The 26,609-nt window shown below is 40.8% G+C and overlaps 2 protein-coding genes across 6 annotated transcripts; one reads left to right on the top strand and one right to left on the bottom strand.

Annotated features, from left to right (window-relative positions):
* Positions 1 to 379: 379 nt before the first annotated feature.
* Positions 380 to 15,079, top strand: LOC130207967 (arf-GAP with GTPase, ANK repeat and PH domain-containing protein 1-like). The gene is made up of 20 exons (XM_056436777.1): positions 380 to 421; positions 873 to 2,103; positions 5,968 to 6,026; positions 6,124 to 6,211; positions 6,789 to 6,874; positions 6,993 to 7,134; positions 7,212 to 7,346; positions 7,451 to 7,572; positions 7,771 to 7,932; positions 8,374 to 8,457; positions 8,714 to 8,818; positions 8,908 to 9,067; positions 9,566 to 9,694; positions 9,791 to 9,928; positions 10,183 to 10,242; positions 10,532 to 10,683; positions 11,631 to 11,721; positions 12,179 to 12,401; positions 12,624 to 12,927; positions 13,378 to 15,079. Exons 2-20 carry the CDS (start codon positions 957 to 959, stop codon positions 13,666 to 13,668), a joined length of 3,678 nt encoding a protein of 1,225 aa, XP_056292752.1. The 5' UTR covers positions 380 to 421; positions 873 to 956; the 3' UTR covers positions 13,669 to 15,079.
* A 3,222-nt stretch (positions 15,080 to 18,301) lies between these two features.
* Positions 18,302 to 25,958, bottom strand: LOC130208470 (phosphatidylinositol 5-phosphate 4-kinase type-2 gamma-like). Of its 5 annotated transcripts, none has more exons than XM_056437619.1 (10): positions 25,707 to 25,958; positions 25,514 to 25,611; positions 24,337 to 24,433; positions 22,996 to 23,145; positions 21,381 to 21,527; positions 21,112 to 21,150; positions 19,338 to 19,451; positions 18,999 to 19,254; positions 18,740 to 18,843; positions 18,302 to 18,583 (listed from the first exon to the last, which is right to left on the bottom strand). In XM_056437619.1, the coding sequence occupies exons 1-10, from the start codon at positions 25,854 to 25,856 to the stop codon at positions 18,503 to 18,505; spliced, it is 1,236 nt and encodes a 411-aa protein (XP_056293594.1). In that variant the 5' UTR covers positions 25,857 to 25,958; the 3' UTR covers positions 18,302 to 18,502. The 5 variants fall into 5 exon arrangements, with proteins under 5 accessions (XP_056293594.1, XP_056293598.1, XP_056293596.1 ...); XM_056437623.1 differs by having other exon boundaries at positions 25,537 to 25,611; positions 25,707 to 25,796; XM_056437621.1 differs by having other exon boundaries at positions 25,703 to 25,789.
* Between the last annotated feature and the right edge of the window lie 651 nt (positions 25,959 to 26,609).

The raw sequence follows: 26,609 nt of genomic DNA, 5'->3' as shown, positions 1-26,609 counted from the left end.
ACAAGGAAGCATTGCTTGGGATGCGTTAATCTGGCTGCTTCTTCTCTCTTTTTTTTATATTTTGGAGACATAACAACAGATGTTTTTCAGCATCTCCCAGTAACCCTCACACCGTGCTTACATAATTTTATGCATGACATTGTCGAATGGAGGCTCCAGCTGCCAGACGCTTCGTGACAAGTGAATGATTTCCATTTTGCCGTTTTTGCACCCTGTTCCCTTTCACCTGTATTTTGTGCTTTTTTTCTTGGACTGATCATTTGGGGCTCTTTTTTGTCAGCGTCGTTTGATGTGCCGTTTGATGTGAATGGTAATCTGGTGAGATACGTTCTTCATCAAATCAAACGTACAAGAAGCTGTGCAATGGATATTCTCCGGGAAAACGAAGGCATGATATGAACAAAAGACAAGACGCACTCTGGTAAGGTGGCGTTTAATTTGAGTCCCTAGTCAAGAAACGTAGCAACTAAATGTATTGACTGTTGCATAATTCCAGTCTGAAATCTGAGGCTGAGACATCAACACAGTGAAAAGAAATGTCTCCTAGCTATCATGGTGTCTACATGTCAGATTTGAGGATTATGAATGAATACGTGGTGGAGACCAGTCGTATCGGTGTGCATTGAAGAGGAATAATGGAGGCATTAAAAAAACAGTCTAGACTTGTTTCACCACTGGGTCAGCTTTTTAAATATATTCTGGAAATGTGCTCTTATTTGCACTGCTTCTTAATTCCTTTATTGAAGGTTTTCCAAAGGAAACTTGGATTCCTGTCAAGTACACAGGCCTGATATGAGACATAATCATATAGACAACGTTTGTGAATATAGAGTCTGTGTTTGATCTTAGATTTTTTTCCTCCTCTGCTACAGTCCTGTTCTGGTTGCCATGACCGAGGTGTGCAGGCCTGGCTTGGTCAGAGAGCAGGTGCCACTTTGCTGAAGTCTGCTGTCCCAATGAGCAAGGCAGGCAACCCACAGAGACGCACCACCTACCTCATTTCCCTCACTCTGGTGAAGGTTGAGGCTGTGCCAGAGGATGTAGCAGAGAACCAGAGAGAGGCTCTTCCAGAGGGGGAAGGGAGCCCTAAGAAGGAGGAGGAGGAGGAGGAGGTGAGCAATGCCCCTGAAAAGGATGAAGAACCTGTATGTATACAAGTGGGTGAAATCGAAAACACACTGGTGGGAGAAGAAGTGGAACAGGTGCAGTATTGCAAGTATGGCAGCCCCATTGAAAACTGGGGAAAGCCTGAGAGGAGAGAAAATCATGGACACCAAAAAGACATTGTATCAGTTGGTCAAAGCAAAGACACTTCTTTTGTGCATCCCCCTGCAAGGCAAATGGTCAAAGTGTATGGAGGACCCTCTGAGGGCGCTGTACGCAGAGAGGGGCCTCGCTCGGAGGCCATGCGCCCCAAGACGGAGCTCTACCGAGAGCCTCCCATGCTGTTCCTAAAAGGCGAAAATGGAGCAGACCTGAACATTCGATCACGTTGCAGCCTCCCTTTTTCCATCCCACCGCAGGTCAGCCAGCGTCCGGAAGTCCTGATGAGGTCACATGCAGGAGGCAACTCTGCATGCTGGAGGGAACTCAGAGAGGCCAATACAGGCCTGTATCACTCTGCTAGGACTTTGGATCGAAGGGATAACCGCTTCGGGGACCAGTCCCCCTCAATGGCAGCTACAACTCTGGGGCCTTACAGGGCGTCATGGGCCGACAGCGACGGCAGGGGCACGCTCATTCGCCCCGGAGCTCCCATCAGCGGAGGGTTTTCAGGCATAATGGCCATGGACAGCCCTCAGGGGGAGAGATTTAAGACTGTCTCTGTTTCCTTGCCTGCACCTCCTGCCATTGACGTGTACAGGTCTCAAAGAAAAGGTACAAATCGTACCCTGGACAACAGCGACCTAAATTCCCTCTCTGAGGACCTGAAGAAGGGCAAGGAAGGCCAGGGAGGAACAATCCAGCGCGCTCCTCCCCGTGACAGAAAGATGCTCAAGTTCATTAGTGGCATTTTCACTAAAAGCACAGCAGTGCCCGCCAGCGTCAGCACCACACCTCCGCTCTACCCTGCAGTGGAAAGGGGCTCGAGTGAGGAGGAAGGTAAGGCTTGATATTTTATACAACATTTCTGTTCACATAATATCATAAGTTTCTTCTTAGGACCCACGAAGCAGCACATACCAATCAAAATACAATGAATAATAAACCATAACAGAGAGGGCAGTTGGTCACATTTAGCAACAGAACAACAGGTGGCAATCATCTCGCTCACATCTGTTGTTTAACTTCCCCCATAATTTCTCATTTGGACTCAAATTAACCCACTACCAAGACCATTTATGTGAATATGTATTTATTGTCATTTATTGCCCTCTCTGCAGTTGTGTGAACCGAAACCGAACATATGTGCTCCCACTCAATTTCACCAATGATCTTCATTCATTTAATTAAACATTTCATTTATTTGGGTATAGTTGCTGTTTATTATACACAGTTGCAAAATTCCATCATTGGTTTTTAGGAATTGAGGCATTCTCCAACTATTTTCTGACATTTAATAGACGAACAATTTCCCAAATGGCCAGATTAAGTGATAATGAGAATCATTGTTGCAGCCCTCTTAAGATCACAAGATTTAAAAAACATTTTATCTCAATGTTAAGTTAATTATCTTCCATGACTAAAGCTGAATCAGTTTCTAAAAATCATTTAGGCCTCCGAGGTCCATACAATATTTAAATATAACAAAAAGAATATATGACAAACATACAACTACACTAAAACTAGCTACACATTACATGACATGTCATTTAGCTGATGCTTTTATCCAAAGCAACTTACAATAAGTGCATTAAACCATAAGTACAAACTCAGAACAACAAGAATCAATAAAGTAACATTCCTCAAGAAAGACATTGGATTTTTAACTTTATTTTTTTAACTTTTGCAGAATAAAATAAACTCAATTAGAACGGATTGTTCTTTATCAGCTTCACTGTATATTTGTTTTGTGAAAAAGGTTAAAACGCTGTATCCACATAAGTTATACGGTTTTCTGCCCTTAAACTTATTTGCACAATGTTTTGGGGAATTCCCAAAACCCTGAAACTCAAATTAGTTCAATATTGTCAAAAACTACGAAAACACTTGAAATAAAGGAAATGATGCAACTTCATCAATCTTGAATCTTTATTGATATATATTCTAAAGTAAATTATCTTTGACATAGAGTGTGGTATCGGACTACGCTCTGAATAATTTGTCAGGAGTAAGTGGGACATGAATAATTAAGGTTGGGCATACACAGAGCTGTGTTCATCGAAGGAGTCAGGGCAGCGGGAACCTGCTCCTTCCTGTTCTGTGCGTGGAGTTAATCAGCCTTCAAATGGAGCCTATTCATTCGTCGATGTGTTTACAAGTGGCACAGTCAACATCATATCTTGTTGAACCTGTAATTTAAGCATGTTACGTTAGTATTTTAATGATATATTTTAATCAAGGAAATATTGGTGATTGTCGAGGCACATAGTTTAATATTATTATCATCATACTTACACAGGGGGACATCGTGTCTTTATGCCTCTCACACACGTCGCCGTATCCATGAGAGACCATTTATTGTATGGAGACCCTGGCTGGAGGCTTCTGGAAAATGGAGTTTCCATGGCAACTGCAAGCCGTGAGAGATGCTATTTGGTCTGTGGCGTGACGCTGTTGATGTAGGAGGGTTGTGTGGGCAGGGGGGTTGCCCAAAGATAGGGGATGAGGTAGAGTCTCTGTGGTTTAAAGTTAGACTCTGTGTTCCCAGAGAGGACAAACGGCCAACGGCGTGGCTACGCCGAGCTCAGCATGACCCAATGGCTTCAGAGTGTGTGTGTGTGTGTGTGTTTAAACAGTATCCGTGGGTCAGATGATGATGGTCTCTGCATTGATTTACATCTGTAAGCAGCTTATCCAGAGTGTGTGTGTTTAGATGTGTCAACACTGGCAGTCATTCATCTTTCACTGTTCAGACACATATCTGCGAGCATGTGCGTGCATGATTTTCTTTCTTGACACCAGTAGATTTATCTGTCCTAAAACCACTGCTACACAATAAACCTGCACAGCTGGTGGACCATTATGATCACAGTGAGTTGATGAAGTGTATATATTAGGCTATAATCTCTGGACTATTCATCATCACGTTGGTTTATGATATTAACACTCAGTCTTTAAACATCATCTTAATGTAAAAGTAAAAATATGATTAAATGAGGTGCATTGAGTTTTCAAAGGGATCTAACACGCAACACTTTTTATGGTTTAGCTGATAGATTTGGTTTTTAATAGCGTTGTCTGAAAAAGGATTATGTTAAATAATCTTCTGACGCGAATCAAAGACTGTCATGAACCGACAGAGGAATGAGATCTTCTATCTCCGGAGATGCTGACGTGTGCGGCAACCTGGATATTATGCTCTGTAAATAGATGAATCACTTGACAGCAGTTATCTTCCATCATTTCTAAAAGAGACATTTCATTTGTATCTGATACAAAATAAAGTTGCACAATAAGTAAGCAAAATCACAATATTGATCCTTCAGTAAAAAAAATAACAGATTCAGCTTCCGAGACTTCTTCTTCTTTTAATTAAAAATCACCAGTGCAATAACTTCACTTTTTTTAGTACAGTTCCCTCTTTTTTTTTAATGGAATGCTCTATAAATTCTGATCAAATGTAACAACGTGCTGCAATAACATTAAGACGCTGGCTGACTCAATAATTGACAATAATAATGAACACTCAAGTAAAAACTCCTATTAAAAATACACCATTTTTATTTCAGCTTATTTGACTTCTCTGCTGCAAATCAGTTATTCATCACACTTCTTTATGAATCGGTTGTCACCACAGAGCACTTCGTGGCATACTCTGTCTTATTTCAGTTGAAAAATGTATGAAAATGGGTCAAACTGCTCTGGGAACAGGATGATGGATTATCTCTAATTAAAGATTAATACATGTTCAAAGCTGAATAATAGAATACATGGCTTTTTAGGAGGGGCTCTGCAGGGTAACCAAAACAAAAGACGTAAAGTGGCATGTTTAACAATGCTCGGGTACACCTTAAATATCTGGCATGCTCCCTAACTCATTTAGACTTGCACATGTGTACACTTGATTGGATTGTCTTGGTGCTCACACTGTGACTGTGGGAGCTGCAGCCTCTCTGCGCCCACTGGGGAGGCTGGACACTCTGACTCCCCTCAGCGTGCACATGCAGTCCGACCAAACCTGGCCAGCAATCAGCAATAACTCCTTTAAAGGAGTTATTGTGTGAATCACATACGATCTCATGGGAGAAAGACACACAATTAAAACATCTCCAGTTACGGCAACATCCAAACCATATTTCTGTGCCGTTTTACCTCTGAGATATGAATTTCCAACATTTACACTTCATTTTTACATATTTTAATTTTTAATGTTTTTTGCTTGTTTGTAATGGATCATCAAACTTCAAAACTTCAAAAAGAAAAAAAAGAAAACTCGGTCTTGTTTAGCTCAAAAAGATAGCAAGAGGCAGCCAGGTGAGCCCTTAGATCTTTTTGTAACCAGTGACTGGAGATATGCTCATCTTTGTGAGGCTTTACACATTTCAATAAATTTCAGGCGACTCATGGATGTGTTGGTGACTAGATTAGATGCTAACAACATACAACGTGTTAATAAGAATGTTATTTTGTTCTTAATGGAGGCTAACCATCTTAATTTTACGTTTGCAACATGGCAGACCCCTGATAGACTTCTTTAAGTGGTTTCACAATTTAAAACTGGTTATTTGTCTTGCTCACAATCGGATGAGAACGCTGATAGTTCAGTATGGATGTAACAATACCCTGTGTCTTGCGACCAATACATGTTTTACTTTGTAGTAATGAATCCTCTCCTCTTTTTATAACGTGATTTTCTTCCTCCAGCTGCATGCACCAGCAGTCATGAATGGACCCTGAACCAAACTGTCCAGGAGCTTCACCTGGTAAGCATCTGGACATTACTTTTACAAACATTGTGAGTGAGATTTAATTCTAAATTAATATATTATCTCTCTCTCTCTATGTGTTTGTGCTCTCCAGGGTGTTTTGGGAGGTCTGTGCAGTGGGAAGTCTGCTCTGGTCCACAGACACTTGACAGGAAGTTACCTTCAGCTGGAGAATGCTGAGGGTTGGTTTCACATGTCCTCATCTACAACCATTATCTGTGTTTTTCTCAGACAGTATCAGTTCACAAATAACAATAGAGCTTGATTACATGATACAGTGGCTAGCTCTGCCACCTCACAGCAACAAAGGCCCGGACTCGACCCCCAATCCAGGGCGGTCCTTCTGTGTGGAGTTTGCATGTTCTCCCTGTGGCCGCGTGGGGTCCCTCCGGGTTCTCCGGCTTCCTTCTCCAGTCCAAAGACGGCCGCTTAGGTTAATTGGAGGATGTAAAATTGCCAGTAGGTGTGAATGTGAGCGTGCATGATTGTCCGTCTATACATGTGCCCTGTGATAAACTGGCGACCTGTCCAGGGTGAACCCCACCCCGCCTTTGCCCAATATCAGCTGGGATCTGCTCCAGCGCCCCCACGACCCTAAGTCAAATAAGCGGTTTGGATAATGGAATGGAACATTCATGCATTTGATTTAGATTATCCACGTCATGATAATAATGTGATTAGTTATGCATGTGCTTTTCTTGTTGAAAGCCGAAAAGCTATAGCCATGTCAAAATTTGTATTCCTTCCATGTATCTGCAGGGCGCCAATACATTAAGGACGTCCTCGTTGATGGACAGAGCCACCTGTTGATAATCAGAGAGGAGACAGAACTCCCGGGTGCTCAAGTGGGTTTGAACTTGGTTCATGTGGACAACTAATTACATCTAATGTAATCGAGTCCTTATTATCATCCTGCTCATGTGTATTTTGAGTGCTTTTCTTCTGCTCCTCTCTTCTCTTCAGCTTGCAACTTGGTTGGATGCCGTTATCTTGGTCTTCAGTTTGGAAAATGAGGCCAGCTTCCAGGAAGTTTACAGCATCTACCACCAGCTGGCCGCCCACCGGCCCGTTTCTGAGATACCTTTCATAGTAGTTGGTACTCAGGGTAAGACACTCACACACAATATGTTCTTTTATTCAATGTTTGCAGAGCTGAACTTACATTTGTGATTTGTTTTTTAGATAAGATTAGCAGCACCAACCCCAGAGTAATAGATGATACCAGGGCCAGGCAGCTCTGCTCAGATGTGCGGCGCTGCACATATTATGAAACCTGTGCAACGTACGGCCTCAATGTGAACCGAGTCTTCACTGACGGTGTGTGTAAAGATAATAGCATCGAGGGGGTGCTGCAGAATGTGCCCATTAACTTGTTTTTGTGTCCTTCTTTCGAGCGAATGCTAAGACTTGTTGTTCAACAGCTGCTCAGAAGATCATGGCAGCCAAGAAGCAAGCTGCTCTTCTGGCTTCCTGTAAATCTCTCCCAAACTCTCCCAGTCACTCTGGAGGCTCCACCCCAGTGTCGGGTGTCTTTCCAGGACAGGTAACACGTATACATAACATCTGTTACGAACTGTCTAAAAATTGTTCAATTTATACATGCTTTTTCTATTTAAGTGTTTGCATATTTTAGTCTTGCAGTCAGCATGTTGTTGTAACAAACTAAATGATCTCCTTTTTCTGCTCAACTATTATTTCTTGGCCCCAAACCCCTCCTGCTCTGGTTATTTCCTCTCTTTAGGCCAGTAACGGTGGTCAGAGCAGCGATTACTCTTCATCCCTTCCCTCAACTCCTGTGATCAGTCACAAAGAAATCGGCAAAACAGTGAGAGGGGAAAAGCAGGACAGTGCCACGCCTGGGTCCGTCCGCAGTGCCACCCGGAGACGCACCTCCAGATTTGTGGTGAATTAACTTTGTTAACTTGCCAGAGCGTTCAGGCTTTTTTTTTTTGTCAACTCAAGAATTCACATTTTCAACTGAGAAAAGGTGGCTGGAGAAAAATTTATTTCTCACCCATCATATAATTGCATTTGTATTAGTTACTCAGTTGTTGATCAGTCTATTGCTTTAAAACTTGGTGGGAATTATCCGACATTACATTTAGAATATTATGACGATAAAAATATTGATTAGTGCAGCTCAAAATATTTCTAAAGAAGTCGCTTTCATTTAAAATCCAGCCTTTGAAGTCAGTAGAAACTCTCATTTCAACCTTTTCTGATTTTGAAATGACGAGCGGAGCCATTCATAAGGGAACCCTCCATAATTCATGAGATCTCAATTATTTTCTTCAACCAATTCAGGCCTCTGATGCAGTTATTGTTTCTCTTGTACTTTGTCCAGGGTCGGAGAGGTAGTGACTCAAACAGAAGGAGTGCAGACTGTAAGGGAGATCTGGGAAGTGGACGCTCCATTCCAACCAAACAGGTGGGACACTGATATCCTCTTGATATAGAAATAAATGTGATGTAATAAATGACACCAGCAGTCACTTCAAATCAAATGTGTGAAAGCAATTTCACCATGTGGAGGGATGAGGTCCTCTCACCTCTCTATTTGGCCTTATCAATAGGATAGTGTTTGTTTTTGTCAGCCGGCAATCACCATGCTGCCAAAATGTGCAAGATAAGGATGGAGACATTTGCGATAATTTCTCAATCTTCTGCTTTGTCACCTACATCAGGGCATCTTGCTAAAGCGCAGCGGGCACTCGCTCAACAAAGAGTGGAAGAAGAAGTATGTCACACTGTCCAATGATGGCATACTGTCCTATCACTCCAGTGTCAATGTGAGTCAGTGTGTTGCAGCGTTATGCTGCTTAACAGCATCACTGATGGCTAGTGGTTAGTGTGTAATGGCTGATGTTTGGCTTGGCAGGACTACATGCTGAATGCACCCGGCAAGGAGATGGACTTGCTGCGAGTGGCGGTGAAGGTACCAGGAAAACGACCACCTCGTGCCGTACCTGCCTGCTGCCTTCCAGTCGGGCTCAACGGGCGCGTTAAAGACGCGCCGGGACCTGAGGGTGTCAACCCAGGTCAAAGATTTAACGCATTCTTTATATATTCTTTAGGGGCCTCAAAAAAAGAATACAAATCTAAATCTGTGCATAAGCATACATGTATAAAGAAAAATACAATCGAATTGCTTATGCCAATGTGCCCTCGCTTGACCCTCCATCCTGCTCCTTTTCTTTGTGGAGTTTTGGTGCATGTGAGTTCGGGGAAATGTAGAGTCTAATGACCCTGAAGAGTAATGAGCAGGTATGGTGCAATTAAGAATCCTCTGTTCCTTACTTTGTAAGACTTCCTTTGTGAATAGGGGTCAAACCAAAGAGAATGCTAAATATTGCAAGGATGAAAGAGCATCATGTCATGACTTCAAAACTTCTTCAGTCGGTCTCTGTATCTTTTATTTTCTCTGCAGCTCAGAAAGGAATCAGTAATGCTTTGTTTTTTTCAGTAGCTCTGCATTATTTTTGATGTTTGCATGAATTATTTTATAATTAAGTGCATGCTTGCTGTCATCTCTTTAGTCCCTGTAAGCGCCAGCAGCCTCCTGCAAGTGGAGGAAATGGAAGGGCTGGGTGGGGCACTGTTTCTGAGGGGCAACCGAGGCGTGCAGCGATGTCCTTCTACACTCTCCAACCACGCTCAAAGTGTTGGTCAGTTAAGGACCTTCATCTGCGCAAATATATTCAGCTTGAAAAACATGCATGATGAATTTCATTTGGTATGTTTTTGTGTGATCTGGGTGCCAGACTCTGCAGTCGAAGGTGTGTCCAGCTCATCGTCCACTAAAGACATAGGTTCCTCATCCCCGTTGACGGACAGGAAGAAGCATCGCAGAAAGAAGAGCATGAACCAGAAAGGAGATGCAAACATTGGACAGGCAGATGGTAAACCCCATAAACCCCTGATGTGATTTTTTATACTCAGCATTTTGCATGTCCCAAACAATATATAAGACCATACGCTGATCGATGTCCATATCAATGTGTTAAATATTTAAGAATCCACATGCCAAAAGTGATGATAATAATTGAGAACCGTAGACTATATTTGATAAATACAGTATTTTCAACATGTAACATGTTTTATTTCCTCTCATACTCTTGTTGACTTTTCGGTCTTTTTCTATCTTCTTGTGCAGCAAAGCGCAAAATGTGGAAACTTAAAAGCTTTGGTAGCTTAAGAAACGTAAGCAAGACAGGTAATGTTGATCTGTCATCTTTCTAACTCTGACTTTCTACATATGTCGGTCTGTCTGCTTTTGCTCTTCTGTCACATTAGGGAGGGACATTATATCCTATCAAGTGCAATAGAAATGCATTCATAAAGATATTATAATTCTGTATTTTAGTATTTCAACAGTTCACTAACTTTCTTAGTTGTGGTCAGACATGGATGCTTAACTGCAACTGATGCGTGCAAACTAGAACTCTATTTTTTGCTCATAATGTTAACAGAATATTATTGAAGTATTTACATTTGTGTGTCAGATGAGGATAACTTTGACTTCCTCATCGTGTCGAGCACCGGCCAGACGTGGCACTTTGAAGCCCAGAGTGTGGAGGAGAGGGACTCCTGGGTCCAAGCTATTGAGAGCCAGATCCTGGCCAGCCTGCAGCTGTGTGAGAGCAGCAAAAATAAGGCAAGAACAAAAGCAATAATTTTATTTATATTTGTTCAATATATATTTGAACAGTCTCATGTTTCATGTAGATGTGCTGATGCAGCTGCAATGCCATTGTGGTACCTTTTTATTAGTCTAGTATTTTATGGCCTCAAATGTTCCTGCTTGCAGCAAGGAGGCAGCGTCAAACACTTGAGGTCGTATATATGCAGATCAGGTGCTGAAGGGCAGTACTGGTTTCCATTTAGCATGAAATAGTGTCTTTCCATCTGCTCAGATCAGCTTTTATTGCACGTCTACATAACAATTCTTTAGGCTTTTCTTGCCAGAGGCCCACACAATAGTAGGGCTCAGCTGTTCTAAACATGTATTATACTTCATGAAAAGTGATATAATCTGCACTTGGAAGTACATTTGGATGGACGTATAATAATTTGTTGTGCTGTTCATTTGCACCCTGGGACCCCTGGATAAAAACAATTTTCTCCCAGGATAAGCTGGCCTAGGATACTGTGACTGCTGCTACTTCTAAAAGGGATGCTGGCAGCTAATTTGATTGGCTGTTACCAAAACTTGGCCCTTTTCAAGAAGTGTGTGACACACGAACATTGTTGTCCACCAGCGGGCTGCACTGGTATCTGTTCTTGAATTGGGAGTACTAACTAGTGTGGAAATTGTTCAATCATCTCTAAAAATGATAATTGCTGCTATGATTCTGAATAATTACTTAAATCATGTGTGTTACAAAATGTTTATTTCCTCAGAGACCAAAACCAATAATTGTACAGCTTTAAATGTTCCTAATAATGATTACCGCCATCTACCGCTGCTTTCTCAGTTGAAGATCTAGAACTTACAATCATTGTTATTAATAATGAGAGCAGTGATCAGAGCTCACATCACAGTGGGTGAGTTTGCTGGTTTTTCTCTCATTTGACACTTTTTATACTGTCTCTTTTCCTCAGGCCCGCAAGAACAGCCAGAGCGAAGCAGTGGTTCTGCAGGCGATCCGCAACGCAAAGGGAAACAACTTCTGTGTGGACTGTGATGCTCCAAGTTAGTGACACACAATATGAGCTGTTTTCCTCTTTGTACATGATGGTATCCGTGTCTAGTTTTGGACTTTCCAAAGAACACTACCTTTGGAGTACATGTATATATTGTCATTTAACATTTTGTATTTTCAAAGACAGTTGTTTGTTGTTAGCTCTGACGTTGTACAATTGTACAAGACAAATAACAAAATGGACATAGAAATACTATCTGGTTTACATGAAAGAAATTCTGCAGCATTGCAATCCTATGGAATTGTAATGTTTGGCTCGTTGGACAAAGATTAAACAGTTCTGCTTTAAAATGTATCCAAAGAGGATTTCAACCAACTTCAGTCACTTTTGTGACAGGACTTGGCAAAACTGGCACATTTGAACGTCACATAGCAAATGAAAATGGAAGAAATCTGTCAACCACATAGTTCTGTTTCAAAAGAGTGCGTGTACCCTTCTTCTCCAAGATCCAACCTGGGCCAGTCTGAACCTCGGCGCTCTCATATGCATCGAGTGTTCAGGGATCCATAGGAACTTGGGGACCCACCTGTCGCGTGTGCGCTCGCTAGACCTCGATGATCTGCCACGAGAGCTCACGCTGGTTCTCAGTGCCATCGGCAACTACATGGTCAACAGCATATGGGAGGCTCGCACGCTGGGCAGCCGTAAACCGGCACCTCATGCTACACGGTAAAGGCCATAATGCTATGATATGTGACATTAGTGATGGAACATAAGCACTGCTTTAGTATATATATGTTACAGTATTTAGGTATGAGCTGCATACTTGGAATTAATATGTTATTTATGTTTTATGTGTCAGTATAAATTAATGGTCATTCCTGAACAGGGAAAGACAAGAAGCTAAAACTGAATATTCATAATATTTGTTTTCTGTCTTTGCTTGTTCAGTGAGGAACGGGAGTTGTGGATAAGAGCCAAATATGAGCAGAAACGGTTTGTGGCACCGTTGCCCCCTCCCACTCCTGGCGAGGGCCCAGACATCACACTATCTGGCCGTCTTCTTCTGGCAGTGATGGAGCACAACCTTCCCAAGCTGCTGCTCCTTTTGGCCCACTGCACTAAGGAGGACATTAATGCCCCTCTCAGCCTGGCGCTCTCCTGCAGGTCACTCTTAGCGCTGCGGCTGCCCGGCTCGGCCCTGCACGCCGCCTGTCAGCAGGCCGATGTGGTGGTGACGCAGCTTCTTGTTTGGGTGAGTTTCCCTCCCTCTCAGATATGGGAAGCAATAAAACCTTTGTGGTGATCATCTGCTTTATATCACCAAAGAAGTTCACTGCTTAGGAAGACAGGTAATGTTTCAGTGAAGGAATAAAATGTTGACATTGTGTAAAATTATTTATGAGTGTAAAATATAATGTAGAGCTATACAAAACTGGCAAGTTAATCATTGTTACCCTTGACGAACCTCTAAGTAATTTCATTCAATAAAAAACAAAAAGCTTTAAAACGGATGACTCAGCAGACCGCTCAAGGTGATCTACAAGTGTGAAAGGCACTAAAGCTCCCTGAGTTACACTTTGTTGGATAATTTAAGACGGGCCATTCAAGTTGCAATTAATTCCACATGATGAAACATCTTTATAATGTGGAATATTACGTAATCGAATCTGCTGATTTATCTTCTTTTTTTATTTCACTTCAGTATGGCTGTGATGTTCGGCACCGGGATGTTCAGGGGCACACAGCTCTGGTTCTGGCTCGCAGTGCTGGCTGCCAGGAGTGTGTCGATATCTTACTCCAGTACGGATGCCCAAATGAACCGGCCTCCTCCTTGTCTGTCGGCAAGACAGTTGGTTTTGCAGCAGCTGCCCCACCCAGCTTCCCTGTTGCCATGCCGCCGAGCCTGGCGGTTGCCACAACACTCAAGATCTCGCAGCACAAGAGCAGCGGCGCCAGCTTGAGTTACAGCACCTCTAGAAGAGCTGTGTCATAATCGAAATGTGGTGTGGTAAAGTGTGTGTGTTTTTGTGAAAGAGAGAGTGTGTCGCTTTGGCCTCATACTGTCCTGTTCCTTCTGCAGGACTGTTGAACATGTGGCCAGATGTTGCACTCCCTGAGGTTTTAAAGAGTGTGTGTGTGTGTGTATCTGGGATGAAAACACACACTGGTAACATCACAAGTAACAACACATTAAGTCAGCTGGAACGATTTAACCAAAACAAAAAGAAACATTTTCCTGACACTTTTTACGTAAAAGAACATGACATTACATCTAGATGCCTCTGCGTTTGGATTCGATAGTAATGTATTGCACTGTATACCAGCTGGTACGATTCATATTTCATCATGCAGTCAATAATCAACTTAATTCTCCACTCGGTTAAGAATGGGAGTTTCGCCTTCGGCCTCAAACAACTTATCTGAGCATCATAGGCCAACAACATCAACACTAAACACATTCACTCTTCTTAACTTTATTTACAACAAATGTCACTTTTAAATTCAGAGTGCATATTTTGTTCAACACAGCCGGTCGTTCACTGCATAAATAATGTAATAATACAGACTTTACAGTGGCTGAAAAACAGAGGCCGCTTTAAAGATAATCAAAATAACTGTATAGAAATGCATTGATAAAGATATTATAATTCTGAAAGTTTTAAAGTGCTTTGTTTTCAAGATTGTTATTTGTACAGTTGGTTCTGTGTAAACAACTCAAAGGGTTACTCGTAGCTGTTCAGATATTTCCTGTACAGCGTCTTGGTTTGGTTTTTCTTTAATAACCAGCAACGGATTAACTCTGACATCCAAGACTGATTTCTATGTTATGTTGTTTGTATCACTGTGTGTGACACGAACACTGTACATGGCGTGTGCATTATGACTCCAGCAGCAGCTCATCATCAAGGCGAGTGTAATACTAGATGTGTAAATGCCTTGATTTTGATTGAATGTATACAAAAACAGATGGTTGGAGTTCTTTTTCTCGAGATGTTTTCCTGGATTATACAGTTTTGGTGGACAGTCAGGGTGTTTTAGTTTTTATTTAACTAATATTATTCCTACTGTGGCTAATAGAAAGTATGGTTGAATAGATTAAAACTAGGTTCTGAAAGGTTCTGATCTATAAAACTGGGCCTTTGAATGACTATGATTATATTTGTGAGTGGATGGAAATCAACATGTAATAGAGGAATGTTGCCGAATCTAGAATGTAAAAAAAAGAGGCATAAAACAACCCTACTGCAGTATTGTATGTATTTTTGTGTTTATCTGAAGACTCAACTGAGTGTACATGTCTTTGATGTAAGCATCTCTCTCCATTTGTATTTTTTTACTCATGCAATGATTCATAGAGCATTCATTATCAATACACTAAGGCTACTGCCCAAGCTGTGGTGTTGCGTACTGAGTTGTGTGAGTTATTCTGTGTCGAGTTTCACAGCAGACCTCCTTCTAAAAGGCAAGCCGAGTTGAGTCTTTGTTATTTGTTCATTATTAACAACAGCTGTTGATGAGGGCGAGGGAAGCTTCAGCAGACAGCGACATCATGCAGCATAGTTGCATCTCATTGCTGCTGGTGCGCAGAGGGTTCATGTTCCAAGCCGCTCATGCTGGACAGGTGGAGCCAGCGGCCATTAATTTAACACTCAACACGCATCTGAGGGTGAGATCTTCTGGATCAAACCAGCGCCTACTCGCTGTGACCCACTTTTATTTTCTAGGTTGATGTCGAAGACTCATTTTGGTACTATAATACCATGGCTGAGATAGTTTCTATTTCATCTATTCACAGTAATAATGTGATTTATGTGGGCAAACACATATCTAGAGACAAGTGACATAATATGGGAACGTTAACATATTGATGAAATGTATAGACGTTGATGTTCAGGAGCTACATGGAAATATGTTCACTGAAATACACAACACACCTGCTATTTATTTTTTACCATAAATACTATCTCTGTTTCTGAACAGAATGTTGTCGGTGGCATTTGGTTTATAGCACTCAAAGTATCAAAAGGAAAGCAAATATACATCGAAAATAAAGAAACATCCGAAGCAACAAGGTTGTTCCTCGTAAGAGATGGACCGTGTTGCCTTCGCTACGGAGGTCTTGTTTTCGGCTTGATTGGATTGTCTGTTTGTCAGCGGGATTACGGAAAAACTACTGGCCAATGTTGCCAGTGGCAATAAACTCGCCATTGGGACATGAAGGGAGGGACTCGACATGTACACATGGTCGGCCCGGCCACCAAAACATAGAACAGAGAAGCTTGAATTACATCACACACAGAGGGAGAGTGAGGACATTCAATGCTCAGGACGCCATTACTCCACTATATCAAATTGTTGTTCACTGAATATATTAATCCAGGAGACTATAGAGAGTTATGTTTAAGTCACTGGGACAAATTTGACAGTTCAACAAGTAAAGCTACAAGGACAGAGAGGTAAATAAAAAAGCACCAACATTGGAAGGACACGCTAGTGTTGCAAACCACAATATTCACTTCAATATGAACAATATCCACTCATAAGAGGCATTGTGGACTTATTTGAGAGTTATTCTCACATGCTTGTCCCTCCTCTGCCTGTTTGTCCACTCAGTTATTAAGAGTGAAATCCTCATAATAATTCAATTCAATTCAATTCAGTTTATTTCTTTAGCCCAATTTCACAAATTACAAATTTGTCTCGGAGTGCTTTACAATCTGTACACATAGACATCCCTGCCCCAAAACCTCACATCGGACCAGGAAAAACTCCCAAATAACCCTTCAGGGGGAAAAAAAGGGAAGAAACCTGGAGGAGAGCAACAGAGGAGGATCCCTCTCCAGGATGGACAGATGCAATAGATGTAATGTGTACAGAAGGACAGATTTAGAGTTAAAATACATTCAATGAATATGACAGAGTGTATGAATAGTTCATAGTAGGCATATTCCACGATGGAGACCTCCACGATCCATCAGGCAGATGGCGGTGGGGAGGAGGAGGGCGGAGTCTCAACAGTGGGCGGAGTCTCAACAGGACAGTGGCGTAGTCATGAGCAGGAATTCCACGACCCAGACCTCGATGATCCATCAGGCAGATAGGATCTATGCCGTCTCATAGGGTCCGATGACCCCATGAGACGTGAAGTCAAAAGGACTCCGGGGAGAAAGCAGAGTTAGTAAGGTGTGATTGAGAGATGAAAATTCATCCTTAAGGAGAGAAAAAAGAGGAGATAGGTACTCAGTGCATCCTAAACGTCCCCCGGCAGCTATAAGCCTATAGCAGCATATCAAGGGGCTGGACCAGGGCAAACCTGATTCAGCCCTAACTATAAGCTCTGTCAAAGAGGAAGGTCTTAAGTCTACTCTTAAACGAGGTGACTGTGTCTGCCTCCCGGACTGAAATTGGAAGCTGGTTCCATAAAAGAGGAGCTTGATAACTAAATGTCAGAAGGAAATTCAGGAATGTGTGCCAGGAGGACTGGGACAGGGGAGAGGGACTAAATAAGGACACAAATGAATCCTTTACCACTGAGAATACGTTACAGAAGAACACATGTACTGCCATGAATCACAATTTGCTAAGCTCACATTGACTTGTTAGAGTTACACCAAACATAACCCTGTGATTTCTTTGATACTTCACTCATGAGTGCTGTTGTTTAACCGTTGATTTAATTCAAAGGTAAAATAAAAGATACAACGCATTGCTTGATCAAAGATACACTATGAAATAAAAGCTCTTTGATCAACTTACAGTTTAATAATGTGTGTGCTATGTTGTCGTTCAGATGATGCCAGTGTGTTTAGTTTCAACTGAACTATTTGCGATGTAGCGCAATAAATACTTAAATGTACTTAAATGGCACTTAATTATAGCACTTTGTCGTTTGGCTCTCTTGAAGAAACGATACTTTCTTGATGCTTGTTGTTCTGAGTTTGTACTAATGGTTAAATGCACTTAATGGAAGTCACTTTGGATAAAAGCATCAGCTAAATGAAATGTAATGTAAAATACTTACCACTGAGCTGAGAGAAGGAAGTGTAGTTTCAGTCTTTCGCAACACAAACATCATGCTATTAGTACTTCATTCGATTTTAATTTCAATTCATTTGGCAGATTTTTATTTCTTTAGTGATAAGGGAAACAAAACCAATATTTGTTCACTCTTTGTGAAAACAGGTTTTAAGAATACGTAATCATATCATAAATGATGATACATTCCCTGATAAACAACATTTCTAATTGATTTGAATAGATTCATTTAACACTTACCTGCTAGATTGTTAAATATCATTTAATTTTCATTTGAACATAGTTTCCCATAAATGGAAGCAGTCAGTATTTACCAGCTTGTATCTCATTCACAACGTTATGTTGGTGATGGCTACTAATTTAGACCCTCTAGATATGTCCTCATTATTCTAGTGTTGTCAAGTGTTGTCATTGAAGAATGAGTAATAAATTAATAGTTAAGAGCAAATGATACATATTTCTCCCAAAAAGCTGCAAGTGAGACTTAAATTAATGTGTAATGTGTTTTTCTCATCATCTCTACCTCCCACTGAGTTTGGGGGTGGAGTATTGCTAAAACTGAAAACTAGTGAAAACAAAAGAAAACTCACCAACAAGACTTTTTCTCCTGTCTGCAAATTCCAGTTATTAATTCAAAATAAATGCACAGTCCATCTTGCAGTACAGCATGTCATGAACGGTGAATGCACTTTTAGAGATTAACAGTACATTTGAAATGCTTCTAGGTTTGAAATGATGTCAGTATTGCATCCAGAGACTCATCTTGTCTTAAATGATGATGAATCATTGAACTAGGCAAAGATCTTTGTGGTAAACTCCCGGAAACGTTTGGCGTACTGCTCAGGGTGAACGGTTGAGATTTCTGCTCCTGCCTGCAAGCAAACACACACACACACACACACACACACACACACCGTTGATTAAAGATTACTGAATGGAAAATGAAAGCAATCGTTTAGACTTTCCAGGATAGAGATGTAAAGACCACATATGCCAACCGATCACTTTAAAGGCCGCTGGTTTCTCACCCCGTGTTTGACAGCCTTGGCAGCATGAGCAGCTTTCTTCTTGGTGTCGTACTGTGTCAGCACGTCAATCAGACCCATAAAATACACCTCCCCTTGGGGTGCACCTACATAGGAGTGAGTCACAGCATTTGGTGAGTGATGTGAACATAATATATTTTCTGCTGCATCCAAGCATGAGATGGGGTTGAGGTGTAATACAGCAAAAGGCCCCTTTAACCTACTTAAATTCACCAGAGGTGTCTCAGTTGTCAGGACTTACCAACAGCGCTCTGAATAGCGTACACATCCACGTAAGGGTCAAATTCTCCGGGACCCATGGGTTTGAAAGAGTTCATGTAGCCACCAATACCCTCAGGTGAGGTGGGTCGTGGAGCGGGCGCCAAGCTGTTTTCATCCTCCTCTTCCTCTTCATAGGATGACTCCATCTCCTCCTCCTCCTCCTCCCTCTCAGCCCGCTCAACATCGTGGATGCCCAGCAGCAGGCTGTATTCCATGATCCTCATACGCACTAGAAACTGCAGTAGGAGGACATGTACACATGTACGAATTATGTCTGAGAAAACAACGCTTGCGTGCTTCTTCAACAGTGTTTTCTTACCTCGATATCTCTGTTCAACTTATCTACGATCTTTTCCTTCTCATCGTCACTTACATAAACCTTTTGCATGTTATTCCTAAAGTCTACATCTTTATACGTGGGCAGCTCTTTCACCTGGAAATATAGAGTGAAGGTCATAAAATGCACATTATATTATATATAATTATACATAAACATGTATTAAGCCTAGTGATCACAATATTCATTAGTATGTTTCTCAATAAATAAGGCAGATGCTTTTGTCGCCCAACTGTCAGAAGCCAACAATGCTATTTACTCGAGGCGTGTTAACTATTGCTAAATTAAGTAGCATATTCTTGGCCAGGCTGAAAGCTGCCCTGTTACTATTAAGTAGAATAATACTCCATGAATGAATTACCCATCCTATTTCCTGTGACATAAAAGTTGAATAATATTACCCCAAATACTGTACTGAATGAACATAGTTGGAAAGATGCAAGTTTTCCACAGCTCTGCAGTAATTGTATTTCTTTTATTATCGGGGTCAAGCCAAACAGAGGTGTTTTGATGCTATTTAAGGTCTATGTGAGTTTTCTCTGAAGACATTTCTGAAAACACACATTTGTCACAAACAATGACAATTAGATACACCTCTAACTTTACAAGAGAAAAGTCAGTTTACTCTAAAGAAGAAATACCGATTGGCCTGTGAAATCAGTTGAGTGTGGCAATGTCTGAGTTGGAGCACATTACAGGCATTTGTATGCAGAGTACTACATCACTGGAGTACGCCTTTAAACATTGTAGACTAGAAAATCAATGTATTGTTGTAAGAAATACTGAACCTAGAAAAAAAAAATGTCCTTTGACAAACGAAGCCATATATCTAAGCCGTGGCAAGCCCTTTTCTTTTTTTTTTCATGAAATATCAATTTACCGTTATGAAAAGGTAACTCGACTTTCCAACTAATAGGTAACTCGACTTTTTATTCTTTCAAATTACATTAAAATAAAAGATCGATGTCAGAAGTAAATTACTTTCTTATTCTCTTTGCTGCATCAATATGCGCAGACTTCACAAGAGTGCCCAACATGTAACAATAAAGATAGAATAAGTCACGTAACAAACAAACAAATAATTTCTGAAATCTAACCAAGTTGTGTTTCCTAAACTCTGCAGGTGCAGTAATACTGATTTGTGTTGCTGGACATTAGTAAAAGCGCACACAATAAAAACTTTTCTTGAGATATCATACAAACCATGTCCAGTGTCGCTTATACTTCGCCATTAGTTGATGGTACTGGGGCCTTAATAAAGCCGTGAAACAAAAACTTGAAGTAGCACAAAACAGACGGGAGAGTATTACTAGGGCTGGATAGTAGGAGTCATATTGGCAAGTCTCAACTCCACGAGCTCTCAGTTGAAGATATCTTAAATGGCCGTTATAAAGGAGTTAGAAAAGGTTCATAATCACAATACAGAGCTAGGATAGCTATCCTGAGCCTTTATAGATCAAACACATGATAGGTAAGGTTTCTTTATCTACGACGGTGCTACGTAGAAATGAATGGAAATAAATCCTTTGTTGTGTTTCCCCCGACAATATGCTAGTAATGTTACTGTATTCTATTTAAATGTTGTCAAATACACTAAACTAAAGATATTCTCAAAGAGAACACACATGCTTGTTAGTGAATACAATGTATCTGCATCCCTTGAGCAAATTGCCAACAACCAACACAGTTGTAGGACTGCAGAAAGTACAGTTTAAGCTGAGCTTGTTATACAACCTTTGCAATAATTTGATCTCACCTTCTCTTTAAAACTTGCTCCACGAGACACCAGGGATCCCTTAGCAGAGAAAAGAAATACGGCAGAAACCACACATTACTTCACGAAACCAATGCTACAATCACAAGCCGCTGAGAGTCGGTGATTGTCTTCACACATGAAACATGAATAGTCATTAATTCAACCACCTGGTGGCAAAATGAGCTGAGGCGAGACAAAAAACACTTCCGATGCTCTGACGCACCAGACTGCTGGTGTGCCATTACCAAGAAGCTGTTCATACTGATTACCTTGAGGTCATACTTCCTGTGTACGTGCAGTCTGTGGCTGAACATGTTCCTCATAACCAACAGGTACGTGTCCTCGCTCTCCACAGAAACTCTGTACATGGCCAGGAACTGAGGGAGCAGCGTACTGCCGTGGCAGGTGACAATATGCTAGAAAGGAACAGCGGTGAACAGACAATGAATGATTTGGAAATAAAAGACAGATCAACCCAGAAATACATAGACCTGCCAACGGTTTCCTACCAAACAGAACTACTGATGGGAGCAACGGCCTAAGAAAGGCTACAATGCACCAGAAAAGAGAGGAAGACTGGGAGCATGTTAACATGGATGTAAACAATTATTTATTCTGCTTAATTCAGTCAGCTACCAATTATTTTAGTAATCGAGTATTCTAGCTATTATTTCATGGATTAATCATGTCATCAGATTTGTTTTAAACATTCTTATTGCTTAAATTGTATGCAGTAGTATTATCCATATGGTGCATTTAGGTGCCATATTACATTCTGGGTTTTACGGCTCTAGTCTAACTTTTGTTACCACCAAAATTATTTTAAGCGTCCCGAAATATTTGCTTTGAGGTGGATAAACATAGTCTCTATGTATAGATTTTGTATTGATAATTTTTGGTAATCGAGTTCCTCAAAGAATCATTTCAGCCTTAAATAGAACTCCACCGGGCACCATGATAACTCTGCTTACTCTATATATTTGTGATGGGGGATTCTCTACTGACTAAGTGGACATTTTAACCACTGATGAAAATCACGAGATGCATTTCAAGGCTCCAAAAAAAGCTCACCCATAGCAGATCTTAAATTATAAGTCAAATAATAGTTCTAAGGAATAAGGTTTGTCTACAAATATGTGTACTTTGCCATAAGACAATTTAACATGTTGCAATAGGAAAGGACATTTTAAAACTCATGGCTGAATTTGATTCAGCCTCAGTTTCAGAGTCCTGGTGTTGTTCATGCTGGCTCACTGTCACACTGTCATGGCCTACTGAGGCTTGAATAGAACAGATCCATCATTAATATTAATCGTAATACAAGTCAAAATGTCTGTTGAGAAGAAAATAAATGGTCTGTTAGGAAAAAATTATAAAACAGATTTACTTTTCTACACCACAGTACATAAGCACATTTTCAAAATTGTGTTTATTTTGCCAACATGTAAAGTCTAATATTGTTCTCTTTCGAGAGTGCATCTTACAGGTTTACTCATTTATAAATGTCAGACAATGTGTATCATTGCTTTACTCAAAATATCTTTATGAACTAAAATTGAATTGTTAAAACGAGAGCTCTGGTCATGTATTATTACGTGTAGAATAAAACCTCTCCGTTTGAAATTCAAACAGTCATCCTTTAGCTTTGATGTTGTAAACACCTTTGCCATGGCAACCAGGGTTATCACAGAAAGAGCACCTTTTCTCCTTGAATACAAACGACGCAGGACCAAACAAGTGGAACATATGTGACTAATGAAAGGAAATGTATCTTCAGAGTTTACTGCATGGAGTTAATCACAGACTAGAAAATGGATTAACAAAGAAAATGTTCTGTTCACTGTGAAGGACATTTAAACCTCCTCTCCCCTGTGTAAGTCCTACCTGGTGATACTCAGAGAGGATGTTGTGCATTCCCTCCACTTCCTCACTGGAGATTTCTTTTATGACCAAAGTGTGGTCGTATGATGTCAGCAGCAGCTTCGTGCCTTGCCCCTCTTCATATTTTAGTGGAGGACTGCGGGCCAGAGACACCTGTTGGTGAGAGAGAGGATGGCATCTCTGAGCAGAGGCAACATGTGATATCAGCTGACAACACATCTGCAGTGAAACCTTTTACATCCATTACACCGGTGTCCCAATTTAAAACTCTTTTCATTCACACTGAAACACAATCTATAATACCAACAGATGGGACATCTTGAAATATGCCACTGATAGTTAGAATAGGTTAAATACAAATATTCAATGTCATCCTGTACATGTATAATAACTAATGTAAAGTTTTTTTTGGAATTATTTTTCTAAATTGCTTTTATCTTTGGTACATGACATTGTTTCATTTTGTGAGCTATTTTGTATTGCCAGTGGAATTTAAAACCATATGATAAAAAAACAAACACAATTCTGATACAAAATAAAAATCTGAATGAAATAATAAGAGCTACATGCATGAAGATTAACTCTGTTTTTATGATGGAGCTTGTCCATTCTTTTATGACGAGACATGTGGGTGTTTTCCACTATTTAACAGCCATTGTGATGCATAGATGAAAACTGAAATTCTTCACTTTGGATTCTGTCCTCTAATAAATATAAATCTTGGAGATAATGGAAATTTCCATCCCAACCAGCCACTGAGATATTCAAATGTCATTCTCCAGAAGCCAGCTGGAGATGATCAGGTGAGATGAGCCCCAGCTGGCTTTTCTGGACAAATTGTAACATCCTGTGCTGAGTTAATGGAGTCCAACTGCAGGGTGAGACCGAGATCCTAACAGATGGAGCTTGTCCATTCTTTTATGACGAGACATGTGGGTGTTTTCCACTATTTAACAGCCATTGTGATGCATAGATGAAAACATTTTTCTCTGATCTATGCTTTGTTGAAAGACATTTGTGGAATCACTCTTGTAGGTGTGTGAAAATAAAACTTTTATCAACCCATATTATCACATAATAATTGTGTGCCAAGCAAATGTGGACTGAGCTGAACAGATGAGGATACTCTGTCTGCCACCTGGCTCATGCAAATAGGACACAAAGAAATGCAAATTTAAAAGGGAGCGGCTCAATACATGCAGAAAATACGAAACAGAGAAAAACCTTGAATGCTTTGTGAGTCGGTTTTTCATTAACGTCTTTTTCCAGGAAGCATTTAGTTGTTTATAATTTATTTTTTGTGGCACAATCAAAGGCTAATCTGAAATGAGGTTATAGTTGTACCTGGTAATCTTGGTCCTCAATTCCAAAGTGCTCACGCAGGTTTCTGAACACCTGTGGGCAGTAGTCTTTGAATTTGAACTGCCCTGGAAGCTTCTCTCTGAGGAAGAAACACATGAAATAAGATCAATGCAGCTGTGCTGCAACATTCCTCACACTGTATCTGATCAGCAGAGAGAGTTGGCTAAAGTCACACTGGAGCTACCAGTGCTTCATTACATATATATCAAAGAGATGTGTCTCTCTTTCTCTCTTCTTCTTGCAGTACAAGTATAGAATGCACAACAACAACAACAACAACAACAACATGTTCAAATCAATTGATAAAAAGGTTCACATCATTAAATACAGCAGAGATAGTGACCAATTACCAATCACATTTATTAAGTGTATGTGTTTTCTGTAATGACACTAAAACATGAATTACCTGGGTGTTTAAGTCTGCTGTTTTTTAACTGTCTAAATTGGCAATTTCATCATTCATTTCATAGTTATTTTAAAACTATTTCACTCTTAAGTATTTTCCGCATAAAGCAACATGAATAACACTCAAGTTAATCCCAGCTGGTAACAGCGTTTTAAAACTTGAGAAAACACATTTTATTATTCCTCTGTTTATAAATCTTTACACAACCTGGATTCCTCAGTGGCTTAAAGGATTATTGAAAGCCACTCAAGTATAGCAACTGAATCTCGGGGCAAACCGAGTGTATAGCACAGCGTTCATAAATAGTTGTGATTTTTAAACAGGCTTTATCTTTGCTTGACTGATCCTCAACCTCTGTGAGCCCCTCAGCATTTTCTGTTTAATTCATCAATGTAGCTGTTTTCTCTCTCGTTTGCATGCATTTCATGAATGTTCTGATGTTCATTCTTTTGCATCACCTTGACAATATTGCACAGTTCACTTCACACCATGTTCCAGACACGTCACATTCATAGCTCTCTCATCTTTGTGGCTATTCAATGTTAGTGATAATTGGCTGTAGACATGCTAGTAAAGGTATTGTTAGTGAAAAAAACACGATTGTTCTCAAAAAAAAAGAAGAAGGGGGTGGGATTTCTAATAAGTACATAGGCAGGAAAATAAATCACAAGTGCCACACAAATGTGTACAAATCACAGGAAGAAGGATGGAGGTTCCTATAATGAGGCCGGCAGAGTTGAGTGAGCGCAGTACTTGTTGAAGAGGTGGTTGCTGACTTTGATCTTGGTGCTGGCTTTAAAGTCGTCTGGAAGCAGCATGACAGGTGCAGGCACATGGCTCAGGTCATTAATCTGCGCATGATCAATGGATGAACAGTTCATCAACATATTCACGCACAGGTATACATACATCTATAATACTCCCAGAAAGCAGCCCACGCACCTACCGAGTGATTGACTCCCCACATCAGCACGCTCAACACGGGGTCACAGCCTCGGAACACCTCCACTTTCTGCTGCACGAAGTGCTTCTTCTTGGTTTTCCTTCGGGGCGCCAGCGCGTTCAGGGGGTTGGCGGTGGCCCCGGGAGAAGACATCGCACCTCAGTCTGTGAGCTGGGTTCTTTCTGCTCGTCTCCCGTCTCTGATGTAAAGCCGCCGTGGGCCGACGTAACGCCTCCGGGTCCGGAGCCTGCGGTGGAGTCCGTGCGGAAACAATCACGTTAAACGCCCTCCGCAGTCAGGAGGAGGAAACTAAGTGCAGGCAAATTCTTTACTCGTCTCGTGAGTGTGAGTGGTGAAATGTATAAGTGTATTTACTCAAGTGGGCTATTTTACACTTTTGGACATTTTGATCTGCTTAACTTGAGTGTGTTGGTGCTCTCGGGCCCCAAAGTAAGGTCACAACATCTTCCACAACTGATGATAGTTTACAGAACGCCGTTGCATTTCATTTGCCACTCATAAAGCAAAAGTTTTTCCCTATAAGCCTAATAAACACATATAGCAATCCAATCGTGTTGTAAAAGGAGATACCTTTGTGAAACTGCAGTTAGTGGTGGTGACTGTGTAGCTTGCTGTTGGCTTGAGTTATGAGCAGTTTAACAAAAGAGCAACGTTTGCTTTGTGTCGTTGCTTAATTTGAAAAATCGGCATAAGGACATGCAGCATTTTTTCATTAAAAAAGGCCAAGATTTTGGAAATATTGCAGTTTTTCCCCACTTATAAGTTAAATGTATCTATATCATCCCTCATATTTATCCTGAAACATAACGAGGACCCTGGCACGTGGTTTGGAGCCACTTAGTGTGTAACTTTGCTTAATTGATGAGAGCAAAGTATTACAAACAC

Source organism: Pseudoliparis swirei, chromosome 18 (assembly GCF_029220125.1).
Source record: "Pseudoliparis swirei isolate HS2019 ecotype Mariana Trench chromosome 18, NWPU_hadal_v1, whole genome shotgun sequence".
Lineage (NCBI taxonomy): Eukaryota > Metazoa > Chordata > Actinopteri > Perciformes > Liparidae > Pseudoliparis > Pseudoliparis swirei.
The sequence above is the reverse complement of the archived record's forward strand: the minus strand, read 5'-3'. Positions and strand labels throughout refer to the sequence as shown.